At 42.9% G+C, this 25,747-nt stretch overlaps 1 protein-coding gene across 10 annotated transcripts in view; it reads right to left on the bottom strand.

The window, feature by feature from the left end:
* Positions 1 to 809: 809 nt before the first annotated feature.
* FLACC1 (flagellum associated containing coiled-coil domains 1) overlaps positions 810 to 25,747 on the bottom strand; it is a 238,547-nt gene continuing 213,609 nt past the window's right edge. For all 10 annotated transcript variants that reach the window (XM_029606249.1, XM_029606250.1, XM_029606255.1 and 7 more), the window contains 2 exons: positions 4,019 to 4,128; positions 810 to 2,844 (listed from right to left, as the gene is read on the bottom strand). In XM_029606249.1, the coding sequence (XP_029462109.1) occupies positions 2,775 to 2,844; positions 4,019 to 4,128 (180 nt within the window). In that variant the 3' untranslated portion in view covers positions 810 to 2,774. The remainder of the gene's footprint in view (positions 2,845 to 4,018; positions 4,129 to 25,747) is intronic.

Raw genomic sequence — 25,747 nt, forward strand, 5'->3', positions numbered from 1 at the left:
GCAAGCTACGCACTTTATCCATTTTTTTATTTCCCTTTTTCTCTCTCCCACCTGTTACTATTGGCTTCCAGTACCCTCCAGCCCTAATTCCCCTCCACCCCACCACAATTTCCCTCCACCCCATCACCAATGTAGAGAGCAGCACCGTATCTGCATCCAAGTGAACATCCAGCTCAATTAGGGGTAGCAACCGCTGTAACAAGCAGACCACACCCCTGCCCCATACTCTTACCCACCCCTGTTTTTTTGTTTGTTTGTTTGTTTTTTTTGTTGGTTGTTTTTTTTTGGAGATGGCAGCCGCTCCGTGAAGGTGGAACTCCAACCACTGGCATCCCGCTCCGTGAATGCCTCTGTGGCTACTGCCGCTCCATGCAGTGTTTTGCTGCCTCCTCTTTATTCATGCCCTCTAGACTTGATGGATCCACAGTGTTTATCCCACGCCCTTTTGAAGTCCTTCACAGTTTTAGACTTCACCACTTCCTCCAGAAGGGCATTCCAGGCATCCACCACCCTTTCCGTGAAGAAATACTTCCTGACATTGGTTCTTAGTCTTCCTCCCTGGAGCCTCAGCTCGTGACCTCTGGTTCTGCTGATTTTTTTCTGATGGAAAAGGTTTGTCGTTGTCTTTGGATCATTAAATTTTTTCAAGTATCTGAAAGTCTGAATCATATCACCCCTGCTCCTCCTTTCCTCCAGGGAGTACATATTTAGATTCTTCAATCTCTCCTCGTATGTCATCCGATGAAGACCCTCCACCTTCCTGGTCGCCCTTCTCTGTACCGCTTCCATCTTGTCTCTGTCTCTTTGTAGATACGGTCTCCAGAACTGAACACAGTATTCCAGGTGAGGCCTCACCAAGGACCTGTACAAGGTCCTTGGTGAGGCCTCACATGCGTTATTTAGTGCATTTTGATAAATCCAGGCCTAAGTTTGTCCCAAGAACTGGGATAAGAACCTCTGGTCTAGAGCCCTGAAGTAGCTAGGTTTGCAAAATGTTGGCCATGTCTGCATTTTTGGAGGACTGGGTTGAGAACCCTGATTTATAGTATACAAAGTAACTTTGCTCTCAGCAGAGTACAGAGACAGCATAATAGAGAAAATCAAAGCATAAATATCCAATAAAAATGGTTCCGTTTCGGTCTCGAACTATTAGCTGCTGGACAAAAGATAAGGAGCCATGCCACCTAAACCACTGGTTTGTGTTGGTAAAGCCAGATTATGCTAAAGAAGAGATATGGTACTAAAGGAAATTAGGTAAGATTGGTATTAGGCCTATGTTGTTTGTGCATTCTTACAAGCTAATACTGCCCCAGCCTGTAGAAGCTGCTAGAAACTGCAAAGCTTATAGCTAGAAAGATGAAATAAAGATTTATAAGCAAGATATGTACAGGCAGATGTACATACTCCTATCTTTCTTATCAGATTTTCTTTAGAAAAAGAATCATTTATGGTTAAGATAATTGTCATGTAGCAAAAATGTACTTGAGACTGGCAGAAAATTGGGGACGTATTACCTGGCCTATTACTGCCACTTATAGACTGCTGTATGCTATGATCGATATAAAGATAGGGCACTTCTTGATGTGTGAGAATGTTTCCTGTTTTCAAATAGACCACTCTCCTTTTTAATACATTGGAAAATAAATCTGAACCAGATTATTCTGCCACTTTTGGAGTCCTGTCTGATCCTTCTTGGTGCCATGAGGAAAACTGAATAATTCTAGGTCCAACAGTATTAAGCTTGATGCAAATACCTAGCGCGCCAAATAATTGGATCCTGGAGCTGGAGAAGTGGGATCTTTGAGAACACCACACCTGGTTCCCGGCTGCTTTGCTGTACTGCATGGAACTTGGATGAGGACCTCCATAAACCTTGAAGTTATGGAATTGATCTATGCACTCGTGCAAGTATATGTAGCAATGATATCCTGACCTAGGCCTGGGCCTGTTGTGAGTCCTGTGAATGCAGTATTAATCAGGTGGCCTAAGGAAAGCTGAGGAGTGTAACAGGAATTAGATCTAGTTTATAGGATTTGCCAGGTTCTTGAGACCTGGGCTGGTCACCGTTGGAGATAGGATGCTGGACTTGGTCTGACCCAGCATAGCATTTCTTTTATTCTTATGTTCTATCTTGAAGCATTTGGACTTGTTACTTGGGACTGTGGACTCTCCCTTCTCCATGTACATAAGAACATAAGAACTTGCCATGCTGGGTCAGACCAAGGGTCCATCAAGCCCAGCATCCTGTTTCCAACAGAGGCCAAACCAGGCCACAAGAACCTGGCAATTACCCAAACACTAAGAAGATCCCATGCTATTGAAGGAACATATAGTTTATGCTGTATCTTCTGTGCTGTTTCTGTTAACCTTGCTGCTTAAGAATACACTCTGTGTTCTACTCAGAAGAGCAGGCTGTAGTTTAAGTAACTGAAATTAGGAACCTGACAATTACTAAGAATAACTACATACTCACATATAGCAAAAATGATACCTGTCTGCAATCAGTCCAATACACATATCAGTCTCCCACAACCCCAAGGAAAAGAGCAGGAAAACATTAAAAGAGCAAAGTCAGAAAACAAACCGGAAAACCCTAGTGGTTTCAGTACAGATGATCACTTTATTAAAAGAAACTTCTTTCAGTCTTTCCTAGATTGCAGCATAACAGAAAATGCACAGAGAAGAATTCTTATTGTACAGTAACAAAGAAGCTCATGATGGCTGCAACGCTGCTGTGCCACCAGTTCCCATTAGTTCATGGCCTAGTCCAGGCTTCATTTTAACACATTCCTTTCTTTCAGTTTTTCCTGAAGTAGTTCTTCACTCTTTAAAGTGAGTTTACGCCTGTTAGGTTGGAGAAACAGAAACATTAGAACCCTGCAGTAAAGGCAGAAAAGTCCTTACTGCATGTCCCTTGGGCATCTTCATTGCCATTAGAATGCTTTTCTGTCATTTCATAAGCTTTCAGTGGGTGGCGGGATTTGAGGTGCTGGTCTGAAAAGGCACTTCCTACAACTGCTCTGCTCACACCTACGACATGGCCAGATTGTTTCTGAAAGCAATTTATCATTTCTAGATTTGCTTAACCATGGCTTCACTCAATGCTTAATCTATATATTTGAACTACGTTGCACTTAATTAAAGTACTTATAAATTAATTTTGACTCTGCTATTTATGTCTCTATCTATTGTATATAGTTTTGATTTATACATACATATATAGTGATTTTGATGTATCTATCTATTAACCTCATGGACTCTGCCCGGCATAGTCAGCTCTATACCCTTTCCCTGTTTTAGCCTCCTTTTTACTCAGTTACATGTAAGGGCCCTGCCCATAAGTTACTCTGTTTTGCAAAGTTATATGTAAGGGTTTCCGCCCAACTGTTACTGTTTCACTGTAAACCGATGCGATGTGTGAACGGTCATCGGTATAAAAGAGACTTTAAATAAATAAATAAATAAATAAATAAAATAATTTTTGTTTTCCTGTCTTTCTATAAATTTGATCTGCTCACACCAGCAAAGTTTAGAAGTTTCTATTCAGTGTGTTTGGCACTGAGCGGGACAAATTCTGGGATTCAAAACTTCCAATGGTCTGACCTCCTCTGACTTAGCTGGCTAACTTTTTAATCGGGATAAGTTGGGGGTCAGCTGGTGCTGGGCCAGTTTTCTAGCTAAGTTAAGTGAATAAATGCTCATTTTCAGCATTATCTGGCTAAGGTAGCCAGGATAAGTTTGGGTCAGTCAAGAAACAGTCCTAAAGTTAGCCGGATAAACTTATTGGCTACCTTTAAGATAGCCAGGTATATTTGGATTTCCCAGCTAAATTAGCCATTCATTTTATCCACCCAACTTTTCTAACTAGCCAGTGTCTAAATATGGAACTCTTAGTTTTCAGGAATCTGCTTTCTCATGCTCCTGTTACCAAATCCACAGAAGCATGTTCCTTTCCTGGAATAACCAGAAAGTGTCTTCGTTTATTTGATTGTTACCCTCTAGGAGATTCATCTCATACCTGAGATCTGCATTTTGATTCATCAAGAACTGAGCAGCGTAATCAGATTTTTGCTGCGTTCCTTTGATTTTCAGATGGAGCTCTTCCTCTGCTAATTGCATTTGGCTTTTCTGAAAAGAAAAACCACCAGTTAATTTCCTTTCTGCAATAAAGCGTAACAATCCATATATCTCATCATGCTCAGATCTTCTGCCTGAATCTACACCACCTGGGGAACTGGTCAGGTTAGTTCATGGATGGGAGATCTCCAGGGAAGACTGGGTGCTGTAGAAAGCTATTTTAATGACTCAAGTGAAGGCATTTTATATTCTGAACAAGCATTAAACAGTGTTACAAAGCATTATACTCCTAAGGGTGCAGTCATTTGAGTGAGCCTAACAGGGGGCCATCACCCATTTTTTGTTAAGAATATTACGGTAACGGCACACTTGCCATCACCTATCATAATTGATTATTATTTTAGAAATCACATTTGGAGGAGTGCAGTTCCACAGAAGGAGCTGCAGTGATGTCGCTGCAGGAGTTATGTCCATCCAGTAATATCAGTAGCCAAGTGGATATTATTGCAGTACCCATGTTAAAAATAATAATTAAAAAAGAGAATGATTTTTAAAACAGATCTGATTTCCAAACATCACAGATTCTTATATTTTGAGATCACAGTGTACCTTTCAAGCAATATTATTTTTTTCAATTTTTAAAACCAAAATCCTTTGTACTCTGTGGCAAGGGCATAGGATGAGTGTCTGCTATGTGCCCTAGAACACAGTCTACCCTCCTATGTGGTAAATTTTGAATGGAAGTATTGAGGCTTCTACCCTTAGCAGAATTTAAAACCAGGGAATCCTGCCTGGATAAAATATCCCACTTCCACTTCTATTTCCCTACCCTTTCTGCCTTGAGACAAAAAGTTTACTTTCAGAGGTGTGTTCGAATCTACCACAGAAATTTTTTATTAACCTTTAATTCTTGCAGCACATCATGCATAAATAAACCAGTCAGTTTATTGTAAAAATATTTTCTTTATTTCACAGATACAGAAAGGCATGAATAAATATCTCTAAATGACTAAGAATCACTTTTATGTTCAAATCTTAACTTTACCAGAGTATATCCTACAATCAATGCAAGAACCATTAAAAAAGTAATTGAAATTATTAATATCAGATAAATGTCTATTAATGTCATTTTTTTAGAAATTAATACATTTCTAATACATCTGCCAATGTAGAAACAATAGCAATTTAAAGGTTCTCATATACTTGAATAAAAATTATATTTACCAATTTATCTGAAGCACCCCGCTCTGTGTCTCTCTCAATCACGTGCGAAGAAAGTCTAAGTAGCACCTCTCCCTCTCCCTCAAACTGCCACTGTTTTATACACTTAAGACCCTTTGATCCAGTGTCGCTGTTACACTTCCATCAACACATCTATATTTTAGCCTTTGAAGAAGACCTTGACTATGGTTCAATCAATTTTTCATATCAGAACAGTAAAATATAGGATTTATTCTTATTCTGTTTATAGCTTCGCCCATTTTTGATTTTTAATTGGATTTCTTTTGTAGTTCTAAGAGAAAATCTTTTTCACTCCCTTCTGTCACGCTTAATTGGCTGGCCATCTGTTTTTAGGGTGGTCAATCATGACACCTGCGTTAGGATGCTCAATGTCATAAAATGCAGGTGCTTTCTTACTTGAGATAAGAGAAAGTGGTAAACAACTGTACTCTCAAAGTCTGAAAGTGGGACAAAGGTGAAATCTTGAGGTTTTAAGTAGGGGAAAGGTGAAAGCTATGTGCTGAAGCTTTTTCAGCACAGCCATGACCGATGTCATGGCTTTTAAAAGTAAAGGCTTATGGGTATTAAATGCTAACATGTTTTTTTTTTATGGCTAATTGATTACTGACTTCACTAAATATAAGTAATTATCAATAAAGCACAAAATATTAAGATATTTTCTGACACCTACATTACTGTGTGAGCACTACTTTCTTTGATGCAAAAAGCCTATCAAATTTATGCTCACAGCAATCCAATTCTTAGAGGGAACATTAGTTAATCCCTTAAAATAATTGCTTAATCTACTAACAGCAGTTACAATAAAATATGTGAATGAAAAATATTTTCTGCAAGAACATTCAAAACCGCTTTCTGTATGCAAGTGAAATTAATAAAGCGCAAAATTCTGTTTAAAATAGAAATGAAGAAGAGATAACCATAATGTCGTAAAAGTCAGTGATAAGTACCATCATTTTAATAACAAGAATTAAAATTATACAAGAACTGGACCTTTAAAATACATACAGACCCTCATCAAATACAGAATAGAAATGTGTCAACAAAAACTGAAATGGAAACCACAAGCCCAACTGTGTTATGCAGTACAACAATGGAGAAACAGAAACATCAGCATTCCTCTCAAAACATCAAGCAATAAAATTGGAAATATAAAACATTATTCATAATATTAAAACCATGCTAATAAACATAAATGTCAAAACAGCTGACAAAGATCCAAAATACCTGCATACATTTTTCTATTTCCCAAACAGCAATATAATATTTCAAAACCTCTGATGAATAAAACATCTAATTGACAGGCCGATACAGTAAAGTGTGGCCGCGGTTACCCTGCTCCTAACTCGCTTCTAACTCACAATTTGGCCGCGTTAGCCCAACCCGCGATTCACTATCCCTTTTAACCCATCCTTACCGCTTCTTTAAATCAACGGGTACCCCTTTCCGCCCGCGGCATGTATATGAGATGTAAACGATCGGATTAGCTATTCCCCCCATTCAGTAACGCGCGCCCCAACTATCGCCTTTTTAACCTGCAGTTTAGCCGCGCGTTTAACCTGCTAATTTACCGCCTACCCCTACCCCTGCGTTAGAGGCAGGGGTAAAGGTAGACGGCAAACTTTCCCCCAAAAGAAAACCTAAAAACCTAAAATCCCCTCCTCCTGAAGCGACTGGACATATAAAATATGTAAAACCTAAAAACCTAAAATCCCCTCCTCCCGAAGCAACTGGACATGTAAAATATGTAAAACCTAAAATCCCCTCCTCCCGAAGCGACTCGACATGTAAAATATGTGAATAAGTGTAACCAACTTATTTTTTGTTTCTTTTTCAGCCCTTTCAGCCTTCTCTGCCGTCCTCCGGAGGGGGCAGCCGGCGGTGAAAGCGGCTTCCAGCGGCCCCCGAAGCGTACGCCGTGACGTCATGCTCTTCGCTGGCTTGAGCGCCCAAATTGACGGGCGCTCAAGCCAATGAAAGCACATGAACGTGCGTGTGTGACGTCACGGCGTACGTCACGCACGCCCGTCCATGTGCTTTCGCTGGCTTGAGCGCCCGTGCACTACGGGCGTGCGTTCGTCCATCTTCGCCGGCGGGGCCTCTGGAAGCCGCTTTCGCTGCCGGCTGCCCCCTCCGGAGGATGGCAGAGAAGGCTGAAAGGGCTGAAAAAGAAACAAAAAGTAAGTTGGTTACACTTATTCACATATTTTACATGTCGAGTCACTTTGGGAGGAAGGGATTTTAGGTTTTACATATTTTACATGTCGAGTCGCTTCGGGAGGAGGGGGATTTTACGTTTTTAGGTTTTCATGGGTTAAAGTTGGGATCCACTTCCTGGTGCCTGTCATTTCAAATGTCATTTGACATTTGAAATGACAGGTACCAGCGCACCCAGGATACTGTATAGGCGCTGTATAAAGCGCCTATACAGTAAAATGGATTGCACTTCATGGACGCGCTTTGGACTCGGCTTGAATTTGCATGGGATTTTAATACAATATCGAGCGGTAGGTGAGCCGGACTGTGCGTGCGGCAAACGCGGGTGCGCCCGGCACTAATGCAGCTCTTCCTACCGCTCCTTACTGTATCGGCCTGGTAATTAAATAATGATCTAACATTAAAAAATATATATTTTTAAAAACAGAAACATCAAATTACACCCAATAATTAAAATAATAAAGATTAAAAAATATCCTGCTCTACATACCTGGGATCTTTTGATTTCTGGTCGCCCTGAGATTATCATGCATTAGGAGAGCTGCATAAACTATCTTCTCTCTCTCTCTCCCTCCCTCACTCACATACTAACATTCATTCTTTCAGACACTCCCCTCTTTTATACATGCCGATGCTTCTCTCTGACACATAGGCTCTCTTCCTCATCAAAATGCAATCCTTAAAGGCATTGCCTTGCTTTGGACTGCTCCTGGAGAGAGAGAGACAGACTCTTTATAAGGCTCTCATAGTAGTCAACTATTTATACCACTTATTCCACTATAGGAGGGTTATCTAGTAACTCGAGGTGAGGTTTTGGTGGTGGTCTAGGGTTTCGGGGCCAGTTTTACATGCACAGGCAGGCGTACAAACAGCACAGTACACATCAGTGAAGATTTGAAAAGATTTGGAATGAGGAAAGATACACAACATGAGATTTCTACAACGTACTCTTGCCCTGGCATGGTGCACTCTCTACCTAGGTACTATCAAGCTAGGGCAAGAAAACATAGTTGAAATCTCATCTTTGTGTACCTTTTCTCATTCCAAATCACATCAAATCTTCACTGATGTGTACTGTGCTGTTCGTACGTCTGCCTGTGCATGTAAAACTGGCCCCAAAACCCTCTGCCACCACCAAAACCTCACCTTGAGTTACTAGCTGGCCTTCCTATAGTGGTATAAATAGTTGACTACCACCCTAGAGGCTCTTTTGCTCTCCCCCTACTCCACTCCACCCCTCCTCCCCTGCCTGAAACAGAATTTGTGAAAAATCCCATTTCGGGCATAACACACAGCTATCACAGATCATAACACTAGGAAAAATGTGTAGTTATTTCCAGCATTATTGCCCGCAATAGCATGTGTAACGCAAGCACTGTGCCATCACACACAGCGTTACCAAATCTCATTTTCATTCACTCCTCCCAAAATCCGCCCACCTGAATACATTTTGCAACGTTGCATACACAGCAAGCACTGCGATAAATAACGCATGCGTTATAGCATTATCGCAGGCGTTAGGGCCCTAATGTGATTTGATAAATGACCCTGATAGTGTGTTTGCATGTGCACATGCCTGTGAGTGACACACAGGCTTTCACAGGCATGAGCTCACACATAGATATGCACACAGGCTCTCACAGGCACACAATTTTCACACACAGACATACATGCACACAGGCTCTCACACATACAGGCTCTTTTACAGACATATATACACACCTACAGGTTCTCACACAGACACACACACACACACACATGGCCTCCTCTTCACTTCGGGCCGTGGAGGGATGGGAAAAGTTGTGCACAAGGACACGTGCAGCTTATAGCCGTACGTATGCACAAGCACAGAAATGTTTCCATGCACATGTGCAGCTTAGCAGGAACATTGGTGGACTGCAGCAGTTATTGTTCTGGGGGGAGAGTCAGAGAAGACGCAACAGTTTTCCAAGTTAGTGATGCACAGCTCACCCCATTTTAAAGTTGCTGGTGCCTGTGCGCACTGTGCATTATGGGGCAGATCTTAAAACCTGCGCGCGGGCGTAGATTTGTTCGCGCAACCCGGCGCAAACAAATCTACTCCCGATTTTATAACATGCGCGCGCAGCCCCCGGACCGTCACGCCCCCGAACCACCCCCCCGGACCGCCCCTTTTTCAAAGCCCTGGGACATATGCGCGTCCTGTGGCTTGTGCCCACCGCCGAGCCTATGTAAGATAGGGACTATGTAAGATAGGCTCGGCGCGCGCCGAGGCAGCTTGGGGCAGTTTTTCAGGGATTACGCGCGTATGTTACGCACGTAACACTTTGAAAATCTGCCCCTGTGGACGCTAGGCCCATTCTCTGTGGATAATAAAGAAGCTCTGGTACTTTTTACTGAAGTAGGAATGTTCACCTCGAGATAATGACTACATTTTAATATATTTATTAAATGTCCCTTCAACTTCATCAGTTAGGCTGGTGGAAACCAGGAATAGGGCACTCTCTTACATAGGGCCTAATTTCTGGAACTTGAAGCCAAATGAGATTAGAGCTACAATGGATAATGTTTTATTTCGGAAACAATGTAAAGCCTGATTATTCTAAGCTGCTTTCATTGATCCCAACAGCTGATTCTTTTGTATTTTTCTTATTGTCTGAGTCTTAATTTATATGGATTTTTATGCTGGGCCCTCTCTTCCTATACTGAGAGTCACTTTATTATAACCTTTACCATGTTTTATTTGGCAATTTTAATTGTCATTGTACTTGGCCATGCCATGCCGGCTGAGACACTGAGGCCTGCAGCCCCCTGTCCAGCTCCACCAGTGCATGCACCTCTGGATGAGGGCTGAACTCCCAGGGTCCCATCACCTGCTCCTTTCAGTGAGGATGAGGGCCCCTATGACCCCTGGGGGGATGACACCATGGAGTCTTCTACGGATGACTCTGAGGGTCTACCCTCAGATCCCTCTCCTCCAGAGGAGTGAAGGATGTCTCCGCCTTAGGATTTGACCTTCGCAGGTTTTGTACAGGTATTGGCAAAAGCCATCCCATTTCAAGTACTGATGGAAGAAGAGGCACAGGCACAAAATGCTTGAAATCCTCCAGTTCATGGAGCCTCCTAAGGAGATTGTGGTGGTCCCGGTGCATAAGATCCTTAAGGAGTTACTGCTGAGGATGTGGGAACAACCCTTCACAGTGCCTCCTATAAACAATAAGGCGAATGGGGGTTTACATTGTCCAGAAGGCTCCCAGATTCAATAAGCGACGTCTTCCCCACCAATTGGTGGAGGTTGAATCCACTCTCAAGAGCACTAAGCAGTCTCAGACTCATTCCTCGGTGCTGCTGGGGAAGGATCATAGAGTGATGGATGCTTTTGGGAGGAAGGTGTTTCAGGAGGTTATGCTCATTGCCTGTATAGTTTCTTACCAGCTCTACATGAGCTAGTTCTTGCAGGACATCTGGAAGCAGGTGCAGGAGGTGGCTGAGCAGTTGCCTGAGTAGCAGCAGGACACCCTCATGTCACTGGTACATAAGGGCCTGGAGTGCGAAAAACACAAGGTCTGTGCGACCTACGATGTTTTGGAAACAGGCATCTAGGGTCTCTGCAGTGGGAATCGGTGCCCACAGAATGGCATTACTGCTGGCTTTGGAACTCTGACCGCAGGTACAGGAAAGGCTCATGGACATGTAGTGTACTGGGGAGAATCTCTTTAGAGATAGGTTGAGGAATGCAGTGATCCAACTTAGGGACCATCATGAAACCCTCCGACAACTCTCTGCCAACACTCCAGACCCATCCTCCTCTGCTAGGAGATTAGTGAGATCTAGCAGAAAAAGTTTTTCTTCCATCAGAGGAAGTACTATACTCTGTCCCCTCGCTCCTATCATCAGTATCAGGCTTCTGCAGCCAAGCAGCAGAGAGCTGCTTGGCTGCATAGGATGCATTGGCTGCATAGGATGCATAGTCCAGGCGCCCATACCCAGGATAATGGATCCACTGGTCAGGGGAAGGCTGCAGTTCTTTGCAAACCAGTGGCCCAGTGTATCCTCAGATCAGTGGGTTCTTTCCATTGTCTGTCAAGGGTACAGATTAAACCTATTGGATACCCCGCCAAATTGTCCTTGGAGCCTGTTTTGGGGGCTGGTAGTGCAACAGGAGGTACTACTAATAGAGCTTTCTTCCCTCTTAATGGCCAGAGCGTTTGAGCCTGTTCCACCAGGGCAAAGAGGGCGGGGATTTTACTCCAGGTACTTCCTGATTCCAAAGAATACAGGTGGGCTCCATCCCATCCTAAACCTAAGGGACTTGAACAAATTTGTTAAAAAAGAAAAATTTAAGATGGTTTTCCTGGGCACCTTGATCCCCCTTTGTCAAAAAGGGGACTGGCTATGCTCCCTCAATCTGAAGGATGCATACTCTCACATCGAGATCTTCCCTGGTCACAGGAAGAATCTCAGATTCGTGGTAGGAAAACAGCACTCCCAGTATTGGGTGTTGCCGTTCGGGCTAGTGTCAGCCCCATGGGTCTTCCCAAAATGTCTGGCCGGGGTGGTGTAGCACTGCCACAGGCTGGGGTTTAAGGTTTTCCCTTATCTGGACAAATGTTTGGTCAAGAGTACATCTCAGGCAGAGAATCTACTGGAGTGGTTGGGGGAGGAGCCAAGATGGTGGCTTAACGCAGACATTGCTCTGCCTGGCTCATTTCTTTTTAGTTTCTTTTTCAGGCTAAAATGCCCTTACCAATGCAGTCTAGGAGGAAGGGGAGTTATAATTTTCACCACAGACTCCCTTCCTCTTACTGGGCAGCAAATAATTCTGCAATGTCTGGCGGCGGCTCCTGTTTTGGGGTCCTTGGATCCGGCTGCCGCGGTGTGCAGAGGAGAACGCACCCCGGCCTCGGAAGAGGCATCTTCGAGCCTCTTAGACACTTGTTTACTACCGGCAGCACTGGGTGATTCGCAGTAGCTCGTTGAGCTGAGTCCTGAAGTGGTTTCTCAAGCCGTGGACACTGAGGGAGCAGTTTCCCCATGCCGAGAGCTCTTATGATCTGCACTGGTGGCTTGGACCCCCCTCGCTTGATGAGAATCCCCATGAGGGGACAGGAGGTGAGAAGGAGGTTGGATCTCAGGCCTTGGAGGGAGTTCCACTTTTGATTCAGAAACCCCCAGTGGTCACATTGGAATCGTTGTGGGACCTTGTTTCCATGATGGGCAAAGCTTTCTCAGAGTGTTCTTCTAAATTAATTCTGTATCTCAGCAAGTTGATTCTCTGTGTAGAAATAATATATCTCAACAACAGGAGCTTCATCAGAAATGTATACAAGTAGAAGAAGAAATTACACTATAAAAGGAGTACAGAATACTTTAATTCAAAACAGCGACTCATTGAATAGAAAAGTAGAATTCATAGACTGAGGCATTTAAATCTTCAACTGTTGAACTTTCCAAGGATTGTGGGAGAGTTACCACAGTTAACCCTTAAGAGGTATTTTCTTGAAGTTTTGGAGTTTTCTTCTGATACAACTCCGCCTTGGATAAAGTTTATTTTCTATCATCTAGCCCAGGCTCTCGAACTCAATCACCTGCTGTTGACATGGTGAATTTGACAGAATATCTTGAATTATCGAGTTATGAAGTGATAGAATGAACTATACTATTGGTATTGTTTTTCTCTGATAGTGTCTTAAGTTCAGTAATGAAGAAATATTTTAGGAAAGCCACCAAACCTTTTATTCTGTAAGGATATTTCCTGACTTAGCTAAGGACACGCAAGAAAGAAGAAAGGATTCCTGGCATTATGTCAGGAAACCCTAGCCATAGGGGCTACCTTCTTTCTAAAAAACCCGTGTAAGTGTATAGTCAAATATAATAGAGATAACTTTGTTTTTTTTTTCACCCGAGCAACTTAAGATCTTTGTTGATACTAAGAAAATGTCATCACTTGGAAGGAATGAAGTTTAGGTGACGTCTAATATTTAATTTGGGAGCCTTAGTAAGCTAAGGGGCAGATTTTAAAAGCTCTACGCATGTAAATCCAGTCATGCCTTCAGACCCCACGAGCGGTGCCTAGACCAGATGGTTGTGAATCGGATATTTTGTCTCTGGGGGAGCTCGGATGTGGATCTCTTTGCGTCCCCTTGCAACAGAAAGGAGGATCAGTACAGGACCCAAGGCAGACCAGCCTCGGATGCCCTGGCCCATCATTGAGGCAAGGGTCTTCTGTACATGAATCTGTCGATGCCCTTAGTGGCAAAAACTCTCTTGAAGCTTTATGAGGACAAGGGGACTATGATCTGCTTTCTACTCCTATAGGAGTTGTCCATCCAGAGATCAATCAGTCTGGGAATTTATTTATATTCTGCTTTTCATACTTTTTTCAGTGCTTCAAAGTGGATTACATTCAGGTACTGTAGGTATTTCCCTATCCCCAGAGGTCTTACAGTCTAAGTTTGTACCTGAGGCAATGGAGGGTAAAGCGATTTGCCCAAGGTCACAAGGAGCGACAGCAGGACTCAAACCCTGGTCTTCTGGTTCGTAGTCCACTGCTCTAACCACTAGGCTACTCCTCCCCAAATTGAAACAGGTAGCGACATCCTAATCTCCAGGTCTTGTTGCTTACAGCCTAGATATGTTGAGAGCTTAATTGTGTGACTACTCAATCTCTCAGAGGATTTGTCTCAGGTCTTACTGGCTTCTAGAAAGCCTTCTACTAGAAATTCCTATGGACTGAAGTAGAGAAGGTCTTTCATGTGGTGTAAGCAGAGGGCTCTAGATCTGTTCTCCTGCCCCACATAAAAACTGCTTCATTACCTTCTACACCTATCAGAAGCAGGCTTAAAAACCAACTTTTTATAGTTCATCTCAGTGCAATTGGCTCAAGCCACCATGGTGTAGATGGTATGCCCATCTCTGCACAGCTATAGTTATATGATTCATATGGGGCCTGCTTCAATTGAAGCCTTCCCTAAGGCCTCCTATTGTGTCTTGGGACCTCAACATTGTGTTAGCTCAGCTGATGAAAACTCCTTTTGAGCCACTGCACACCTGTGGAAGGTCATATTTTTGGTGGTGGGCACCTCAGCGTGTAGGGTGAATGAGCTCCAAGCCTTAATGACATCCACCTTACATTACGTTTTATCATGATAGGGTGATCTTGTATACCTACCCTAAGTTAGTTTGCCTAAGGTGGTGAAGGACTTCCATCTTAACCAGTCCATCGTCCTGCCAACATTCTTTCCCAGGCCCCATTCGCACCAAGACAAACGAGCATTGCACAGTTTGGACTGAAAGCAAGCCTTAGCTCTCTATCTAGAGTGGACAGAAGCCCATAGACAGTCCACCCAACTTTTTATTTCATTTGATAGGAATAAGTTGGACATGGGCATTGCCATTGCCAAACAGACACTATCCAATTAGCTAGCAGATTGCATCTCTATCTGTTATGCCCAGGCGGGATTGAATCTTGGGGTCATTGTCAAGGCTCATTCTGTCAGGGCCATGGCATCATCAGTGGCCCACTTGCAAGCTGTGACATGGAGTTCTCTCTACATATTCACATTTCACTATTGCTTGGATAGGGATAGCTGACGCAACAGTAGGTTTGGCCAATCTGTTCTTTGGAATCTGTTTAAGGTGGAGAACCCAACTCTCTCCCTCCTAGGTCCCATTGTTTGGGTTCAGGCTGTCTCCCCCTCTTGTAACCAACAGCACCATTGTGGCTGTGCCCATTGGCATCTGTTTGGGTGTCTGTTGGTCCCATTTTATATTAGGGAGCAGCCTGAAGCTAGGGATTCACCCATGTGTGAGGACTACCAACCTGCTTGTCCTTGGAGAAAGCAGAATTGTTGTTCTCCGAGGACTGCAGGATGTTAGTCCTCATGAAACCCAACTACCAGCCTGCGGAGTTGGGTTTCTCCTGTTTTTTGTTATATGTCTAATTCTAAGTTATAAGATTGGAAAAGGATCCCTTGCTCAGTGTGGCAAGTCAAAGTTCTAGAAACTTTGACATAAATGTTTTGCATCGGGGCTCCATCTGATGATGTCACCCATGTGTGAGGACTAACATTCTGCTGTCCTCGGAGAACACCTGTTACAGGTAAGCAATCTTTTCTATCTGCCTTGCAACCTGTGGCTGAATTCAGTCCGGCGACTGGGTAGAGGAGTTTACTGACTGAGGAGCAAAGTGGCATAATGAGCATAAGGATTTCATTTAACAATGATCTATCACGGAAGCCAATAAGATTGGCGTTTCAAATTATTTATTTTTTTTCCAGACTAAGTTGTTGTTCTGCAAGTTATGGCAGAGTTTATATATATATATATGTTTCAGAGGCGTATATTAGAGCATCAGCATGAGCTGGTCATAGTCTTTGTGGTGACTCTGCCAGAAGCAGTGGCAACATAATTTCGCCAGAATTTCTTTTTTACCGACTTGAATGCCTGGGTTTAACTATGGCCAGTTGAGGTGACTGTTCGTTGAAGATAATGCACTATGAAAAAGGATTATAATTTTCATCAGAGAAAATGTACTGTGATGTGCTAATGTTAAAAGGAAGCTAGAAGTGATCATTTCTGTTCCCGTATCAGAGGAACTGGGGATCTTGATAGTGAGCATTGGCTATCTCAGGAAGTCTGACTCTGTGGAAGAAACTTGACTTGGAGCTGATGACTTTTGCGGGCCCCTCAACCCAGAATTATGGTGGCGTGTTCTACTTCTATTTTTCTTTCTCTGAACTGGTTCGTGTTGATCTGCCATAGCAGATTACAGTGACATGGGTTTGAGGCTAATAAATCTGAAGAAAACTGATAACTGTTTCCAGACTCTTTAACCCCCGCCTGGTTTATTACATTTGACTATCCCTAGATATGATGACCAGAGGCCATATGATGTTAGCTCTAGAAGCGGGGATTTTCATTATGGATTAATGATTCCCACCACTCTTAGCAGAGGGGTTTTTGTGCATGCACAGGGGAGTGGGAAGGGGAAAGTTGAAGAAGTTATGCAGTATCGTGGAGGGTTTGTTTTTATTTTTGGGTGCCATCCTTCATAAAATATATTAGTAAGGTTTGTAGGTATGTTACTTTAAAGTTATCTCTGCGATTGAACTGTGGGTATGAGGGTGGACCGGAACTAGGCTTGGCGGTCTGGGACATAGTTGTATTTCTTTGTTGTGCTGGTGTGCTTATACAGATTTTAAATGAGTAAAACAAATATATGATATGTCACCTGGAAATTTACAGACATTAGATCTGTCACCAAGAGGTATAAAATCCTCCAGACCTGGCAGAGAGCTAAGGCAGATATCGCACTGCTACAAGAAACATGCCTAATGAAAGAGGAACATCAAAAACCTAAGAGAGTGGGTGGGAGAGGTTTCTTCTGCCCAATCAGGATCAAAGAGGGCAGGAGTGGCTATATTGATAGGGAAAAATGTAAGTTGCACATAACTAAGATTACAGAAGACTCTAAGGAAAGATACGTAGTGATAATAGGAACGCTTTTTCGAAGTCCTGTAGTCTTATGTAACTTCTATGTCCCAAATGCTTACAACCATAGTTTCTTTGCTAAACTAAATAACATCTTAATAGATTATGACCAAACAACTCTTTAATTGGAGGGCATTTCAATTATCTACATGATCCAACATTGGCTAAAACACCGGCGGGCACTGGGCAGGGTTGGAAGAAGCTTTTGGGTGTTTCCTATTTGTGTAACATCTAGATCTAGTAGATGTATGATGAGTGTTACATCCAAGGCTCGAGAGTTCACCCATATTTCAAGGGCACATAATACGTGCTCCTGATTAGATTATATATGAATTATTAGGCGGCTTTTTCTCAATTGGGGAAAACAGAAATATTAGAAGTAGCAATATCTGACCATTCCATGGTATGGGCAGAGATGGAGGAGTTTTGCCCTCCTGAATCTAGTAGAGAGTGGAGATTTACTATATACTTATACAATGACCTGGGATTTAAGGAATTCTTAAAGAAACATTGGAAATTTTTTCTGGACACAAATAAAGAACAAAGAGTTGACCCATTTCTTTTTTGGGAAATTGCTAAGGCAGTGCTAAGGGGAGATATTGTCTCTTTTCTACTACATAGGTGGAAGGCTATTAACTGGGTAATTCTATGTCTAGAAGATCAATTGCAAAAAGTGAAAAAGGCACAAGTACAAATCCCATGTAATAGAAACAAAGCTAGATTCATGGAAGCTCAGGTTGCACTTAACACATTATTACATCAAAGGGCCAAGAAAGATCTGCTGTATTATAAATATAAATATTTTCATTATGGGAATAAAGTGGGTAAAATCCTTGCTAATCTTACAAAAAGGTGGGGTGGGCACTGGTTCATCACAGATATGAAAACAGTGCCGGGTTGATTGGTCCATACGAATCAGGATATTTGTACAATTTTTACAGAATATTATGGGCATTTATATTCTGATGAAATAACAGACTTGCCTACAACAAAATAGCAAACATCCTTAGCCGCTTTCCTTCTACCCCCTCTTTTGTAAACCCACCCCCAAAAACTGCAAACGCTACCCTAGATTCCCTTGATACTACATCCACTAAAGAAATTGACTCAATATTAAAAAAAATCAAGCCAGCAACCCACCCCTCCGATACAATCCCCACAAAAACCCTGTTAACCATCCCACATATCATCGCCAAACCCTTAGCCAACATTATAAACTACTCCCTCTCCCTTGGCAAAGTCCCTGATACATTAAAACACGCCGTGGTCAAACCCCTTCTCAAGAAACCCTCCCCTTGACCCTAAGGATCCCTCCAACTACCGCCCCATCTCTAACCTGCCCTTTATCGCTAAAATAATGGAAAAGGTGGTTAATACCCAACTCACTGATTACGTTGACACCCATAACATTCTTCACCCATCCCAATTTGGTTTTCGTAAGCACTTCAATACAGAAACACTATTACTCGCCCTATCTGACACCCTCCTCAAAGGTACGGACCATGGTCAAAGTTATATCCTTGCCCTCCTCGACATCTCCTCTGCCTTCGACACCATCAGCCACAACCTCCTCTTTTCTCGCCTTTCCGACATAGGCGTCTCAGGATCAGCCCACCTCTGGTTCACATCATACCTATCCAATAGGCAATACACTGAATCCTCCCATATCCCACTCGCCCAAGGCATCCCATAAGGATCTTCACTCTCCCCCACTCTCTTCAATATGTATCTATTACCCCTCTGCCATCTCTTCTCCGACCTAGGCCTCAAATTTTTCATATATGTGGATGATGTCCAAGTACTCATACCCATACAAGAATCCATCACCAAGGCATTAATATATTGGGATAAATGCCTATCCTCCATAACTACCATCCTCACAAACCTCCACATATCACTCAACACTACAAAAACTGAGCTGCTCATCATCTCAAACCCACAGAATCCTAAGCTAGCCCTTTCAAGCATCCCCTTGTCCAATTCGACATCCACTCAGCCTTTTGTACGTGACCTTGGTGTCATGATTGACCATCAACTGAATTTCAAAAAGCACATCAGCACTGTTCTAAAATAAGGTTTCTACAAGCTCCATGTTATGAAGAAACTTAAACCCCTACTCTATGCACATGACCTCCGCACTGACATACAAGCAACCATCTGCCCAAAAATGGACTACTGCAATTCCCTACTGCTGGGCCTCCCATACGCCACTATCAAACCACTTCAAATGCTACAGAATGCAGTAGCTAGAACCCTCACTAATACCAGCAAATCCGATCATATAACACCTGTCCTCAAAGGACTTCACTGACTCCCCATACCCTCATGTATCCTCTTCAAAACTCTCACCATTATCCACAAAACTTTATACACTCACAACTCCAGTTGGCTTGATGAACCACTGTGCTTCATCCTCCACAACCGCCCCACTAGAACAACCCACAAAGCTACCCTCCACACCCCCTCCCTCAAGAATGCTTATCTCATCACCACGAGAGAGCGAGCCCTTTCTGTTGCAGGACCCATCCACTGGAATGCTCTCCCCACTGAACTCCGCACTGAGCCCTGCCAGTACAAATTTAGGAAAAAGCTCAAGACCTGGCTCTTTAAACAGGCATTCCCAGCATAGGTTTCATAGTCCTCACAATGTTATCTTAATTATGTTAATTATCGTATGCTATCTCCGTGTTAGCTTATATTCTGTTTCTATTATGCTTCATATATATGCCTATATGTAAAAAATCACCAAAGCAAATGATTTCTGAATTATCCCAAACAACTGAAAAGCAGGTTGTTAAAACAAGCAAAAACCACACTTTGAAATGTCTGTATGCCAATGCCAGAAGTCTAAGAAGTAAGATGGGAGAGTTAGAGTGTATAGCAGCAAATGATGAGATTGACATAATTGGCATCACAGAGACTTGGTGGAAGGAGGATAACCAATGGGACAGTGCTATATCAGGGTACAAGTTATATCGCAATGATAGGGAGGATCAACCTTGTGGGGGTGTGGCACTTTATGTCCGGGAGGGTATAGAGTCCAACAGGATAAAGATCATACAAGAGAGTAAATGCTCAGTAGAATCTATATGGGTAGAAATCCCATGTGTGTTGGGTAAGAGTATAGTGATAGGAGTATACTACCGTCCACCTGGACAAAATGGTCAGACAGATGATGAAATGCTAAGAGAAATCAGGGAAGCAAACCAATTTGGCAGTGCAATAATAATGGGAGATTTCAATTACCACTATACAAAAACAGTTAATGATGAACGTGCAACGAACCACACTTATCTCACAAAAAGACGTTGCAAAAACCAAAAGGTTTTTTTTAATTTTTTTGTGCATAGAATTTATCTAGAAATGTGGACCATCATACCACCCTTGGTTGATTTAGGCAGTAAGCCACGCTTTCAACCACAACGGGTCATCTTTAATCATCGGTCCGATAAAGTCTTTTGAATTACTTAAATTCACTACTTTATTAAATTTTCTCTTTTTATCTTTTTTTGTCCATTTATGATAAAATATTTTTGACGGTATTAGAGTAAATATATTTGAAGCGGAATTTCCTTACTTGTGCGGAGCGCCGCCGCGCTTCCAAACCTTTTTCAATGCTGCCGTGCTTTATAGGCGAAGATACTCCAATGGTTGTATGTGAATGGATGAAATAAACTTCCGAATAAGGGTGCTCATACAACTAAGAGCTCCTGTAGTCCGACGTACGTTTTGCGGTTGCGCTGCTTCAGGGACTATGTCCCGATCGGAAAGTTGTAGTATCTGAACTTGAAAAAGTGCAAGGTTAATTCCCGCCAAAATCGCTTCAGTATTTAAATGCCTTAATATTTGCTTCCGTCTAATTCATACGGTGTTTAATGCCTATAGAAATGACAATAGATATGATACCACAAATATTTTTTGCACAAACTTTTCTCAACATAAAATGTGCACCTTCCAAATGGATTACAGAATGAACATGGTTACAGTCTTCTCTTACCGCATTCAGTCGCCTAATCCTCTTACCGGCGTTCTGCTGAATTGCCGCGAGATCTAACCTGATTTTATAGAATCACCCTGCCGCACCTGTGTGTTTGATTTGGCAGGTGAGTGGATTCACATAAAGTGAATCCACTCTATTTCCTTGTTGAGGCCACCAGGGGTCACTGTATGTAATTGGAAAATCCACCGTTGTTCACATTGTTGCAGTTTTTTGATTCGATCTCCCTTTCTCCAATGTGGATGGATGACTTCTAAGATGGTCCATTTAATGTCAGAGAAATTGTGATTACAGTCTCTGAAGTGTGTTACTAAAGGTTCTTCTAATCGACCCATGTTGATACAACATTTGTGTTCAGTCAATCTGGTTCTGAACGGACGTTTAGTCATGCCCACATAGATGAGTGGGCATGGGCAACTGATGGCATACACAACAAAGGAAGATTTACATGTTGCTTGAGGCAGAGGGACTGTCCGACCCGATGGTAATGTAATAGCAGTCTGTGGTGATTTTAGGGCACAGTGGGCACAATTTACACAGTTCATGATGGGGTCCTCAATATTCAGAGACTCACGGAGGCTAGAGTGAACCACTTGGTCTTTAATATTTCTGCCTCGAGAATACGCTATCCGAATTGGTTCCTTAAATAAGGGATTTCTGTTGATAACTGTATTCCACTATACGTATTATCTCCGCTTGGATACTGTCTGTTGGATCTGCATCTAATTCTTGGTAAAATGCTGTGTTTGAAAGTTGACGTTGCACTTCTTCAATATACGCTGATGTGCTCATCACTACAACCGCGCCTCCCTTGTCAGCTGGTTTTATTACTATGTCCCTTCTATCTTGCAATTGATGTAGTGCCTGTGATTCTTCTTTAGATAGATTAAAATAAGAGTGACAATGCGATTTTTCAATATTTTCAACATCATGCATCACCAATGTGGAAAAAGTGTTAATGGCTGCATCTCCCGGTGGTGGTGGGCTCCATTTTTGATTTAGGTTTTACGATTGGAGTAATAACTGCTGGTGGACTCACTACTGGGGATTGAGATAGATAAATTTTTCTCTGAAGCTGCCGGATGAATTTGTGAAAGTCACAACGAAACTGAAAGGGATCATGTCTCTGTGTTGGTACAAAATTTAAACCTTTGTTCAGCACTTTTTCTTCCAGTGCTGACAAGGGATTCCCCGATATATTGATTACTGCTGATGTGGGGGCCAATCCATCTGTCCTGTGGTTTGTTTGTTGGAGGGGTACTGCGACCTGGTTTTCGGTCGATTCCACTCTGCTTGTTGGTAATTTCGAGACTCTCTCCTTCTGCCCCTGTATGTTTGACCTCGCTGTCCTCGCTGATATGAAGGTTTTGAAACGGAGACACTGGGCAATTCTCCAAGAAATTCATCCCTTATTTAAGGAACCAATTCGGATAGCGTATTCTCGAGACAGAAATATTAAAGACCAAGTGGTTCACTCTAGCCTCCGTGAGTCTCTGAATATTGAGGACCCCATCATGAATTGTGTAAATTGTGACCACTGTGCCCTAAAATCACCACAGACTGCTATTACATTACCATCGGGTCGGACAGTCCCTCTGCCTCAAGCAACATGTAAATCTTCCTTTGTTGTGTATGCCATCAGTTGCCCATGCCCACTCATAGTTTTGTTTACGATGCACACTTGTTTTAATGTGAACCAGCATGATGGGACTGCGTTCTCGAATGCCGGTATATAAAAACCCTAAATAAATAAATAAATAAATCTACGTGGGCATGACTAAACATCCGTTCAGAACCAGATTGACTGAACACAAATGTTGTATCAACATGGGTCGATTAGAAGAACCTTTAGTAACACACTTCAGAGACTGTAATCACAATTTCTCTGACATTAAATGGACCATCTTAGAAGTCATCCATCCACATTGGAGAAAGGGAGATCGAATCAAAAAACTGCAACAATGTGAACAACGGTGGATTTTCCAATTACATACAGTGACCCCTGGTGGCCTCAACAAGGAAATAGAGTGGATTCACTTTATGTGTGAATCCACTCACCTGCCAAATCAAACACACAGGTGCGGCAGGGTGATTCTATAAAATCAGGTTAGAACTCGCGGCAATTCAGCAGAACGCCGGTAAGAGGATTAGGCGACTGAATGCGGTAAGAGAAGACTGTAACCATGTTCATTCTGTAATCCATTTGGAAGGTGCACATTTTATGTTGAGAAAAGTTTGTGCAAAAAATATTTGTGGTATCATATCTATTGTCATTTCTATAGGCATTAAACACCGTATGAATTAGACGGAAGCAAATATTAAGGCATTTAAATACTGAAGCGATTTTGGCGGGAATTAACCTTGCACTTTTTCAAGTTCAGATACTACAACTTTCCGATCAGGACATAGTCCCTGAAGCAGCGCAACCGCGAAACATACGTCGGACTACAGGAGCTCTTAGTTGTATGAGCACCCTTATTCGGAAGTTTATTTCATCCATTCACATACAACCATTGGAATATCTTCGCCTATAAAGCACGGCAGCATTGAAGACAAAGGTTTGGAAGCGCGGCGGCGCTCCACACAAGTAAGGAAATTCTGCTTCAAATATATTTACTCTAATACCGTCAAAAATATTTTATCATAAATGGACAAAAAAAGATAAAAAGAGAAAATTTAATAAAGTAGTGAATTTAAGTAATTCAAAAGACTTTATCGGACCGATGATTAAAGATGACCCGTTGTGGTTGAAAGCATGGCTTACTGCCTAAATCAACCAAGGGTGGTATGATGGTCCACATTTCTAGATAAATTCTATGCACAAAAAAATTTAAAAAAAACTTTTGGTTTTTCGACGTCTTTTTGTGAGATTTCAATTACCCCAATATTGACTGAGTAAATGTAACATCAGGACTTGCTAGAGACATAAAGTTCCTTGATGTAATAAATGATTGTTTCATGGAGCAATTGGTTCAGGAACCAACAAGAGAGGGAGCTATTTTAGATTTAATTCTTAGTGGAATGCAAGATTTGGTGAAAGAAGTAACGTTGGTGGGGCCACTTGGCAACAGTGATCATAACATGATCAAATTTAAACTAATAACTGGAAGGGGGACAATAAGTAAATCTGCAGCTCTAACACTAAATTTTTAAAAGGGAAACTTTGATAAAATGAGGAAAATAGAAAAAAACTGAAAAGGTGCAGCTGCAAAGGTTAAAAGTGTTCAACAGAGATCACATGACGCCTTGAGGGAAGGTGGATGTAGCTTTTCTTCGGGAGCTCCTAGGGAACGCTTCCACCCCCATCTACATGTAAAATCGGGATTAAACTTTTCCCTTTTAATACGATTCAGTAGCGTTTGAGGCCAGGATTCACCGGCGGTGATCATGTCGACGAGACTTGCAAAAAAAGACAAAGACAACCCAAAAGACCGACAGCGGCCCCATGATGGCAATATGGAGGCAGACGGCGGGCCGTTGGAACCCCAAGTGCCGGCAAATTGGGCCGAGGTGCAGGCGGCGGTAGTCGCAGCTTTACAACCTGAATTTCAAAAGTTGTCTACTCAGATAGGAGATCTTACCTCCTCCATGGCCGGCTACGAAAAGAGATTTAGCGAGGCGGAACAACGGATATCGGACGCGGAGGATGGCCTCCATGCCACGAGGTCCGACGTAGCTAAAATGAAGGCGGAGCTCGCCCTCCACACCGAGCGGTTGGAAGACCTTGAGAATAGGTCCCGCAGGTCAAACTTGCAGTTTGTGGGCCTACCAGAGTCGGTGGAGGACAAAGATTTGCCCGGTTTCCTGGAACGCTGGCTTACAAAAGAGCTGTCCCTCAACCAGACGGGAGGGCCGCTTCGGATCGAGAGGGCGCACCGTCTCGGCCAAAAAAAAGCGCCAAACGACAAGCCTCGCGTTGTTATAGCGAAAATTTTGAATTATGTGCACAAGATGGAAATACTGCAAATGCTGCGGAAAGGGACTTGCCTGCGCTTTGAAGGCCAGAAAATTCTGGTTTTCCAGGACTTTTCGGTTGCTTTGTCAGCGCGACGCCGAGCAATGGCGCCCCTTTGCACACAGCTGCATAATTTGGGTCAGAGGGCGGTCATCGTCTATCCAGCAAAGGTGAGAGTGGCGGCTCCGAATGGGCCGTGCTGGTTCACAGAAGTGGGGGAGTTGCGCACCTACATTACTAAGCTCCAGCGTGAACCTGGCGGCTCTCAGGCTCCCTCTGATTAACATGGGGCGAGGCTCTGGCCTAAAGTTCTGACTCCGAGATGGCTGGGGTTCCCTGGCCGTGCGGAAATGATGTTGCAGAAGCCAGTTCTTCTATGTTTACTGTTTATGGGAAGTTTTGGTTGCCCCGGACCCCCTGGATTATTGCCTAACTTGCAGGACAGGGAAAAAAAAAAAAAAAAAAAAATTATATTACTGTCTGGGACAGCCGTGGATGGCCCGGTTGTTCATCGCTTTGGACTTTACATCGCCAGGACGCTACCGCTCCTTCTGGAGCCTTCATCCTTTGTTAACTTACAGTTGGTTAATATGAAGTTTGCTGTCTGGACCGGCGTCACATGCAGTTCATGGTGCGTCAGTACTACACCCGGAGACACGACGGTTTCCACGGCATGGGTGCGCCTGTGGTGCTGCGGAGCTCTTCCTTCTGATATCGCCCGGGATGTCTTCCTAGCCAGCTTCGAGACTGGAGGCTCCTAAGCACCCTCGCATGCTGGCAGGTACTTTGGG

Source organism: Rhinatrema bivittatum, chromosome 6, assembly GCF_901001135.1.
Source record: "Rhinatrema bivittatum chromosome 6, aRhiBiv1.1, whole genome shotgun sequence".
NCBI classification, from domain to species: domain Eukaryota; kingdom Metazoa; phylum Chordata; class Amphibia; order Gymnophiona; family Rhinatrematidae; genus Rhinatrema; species Rhinatrema bivittatum.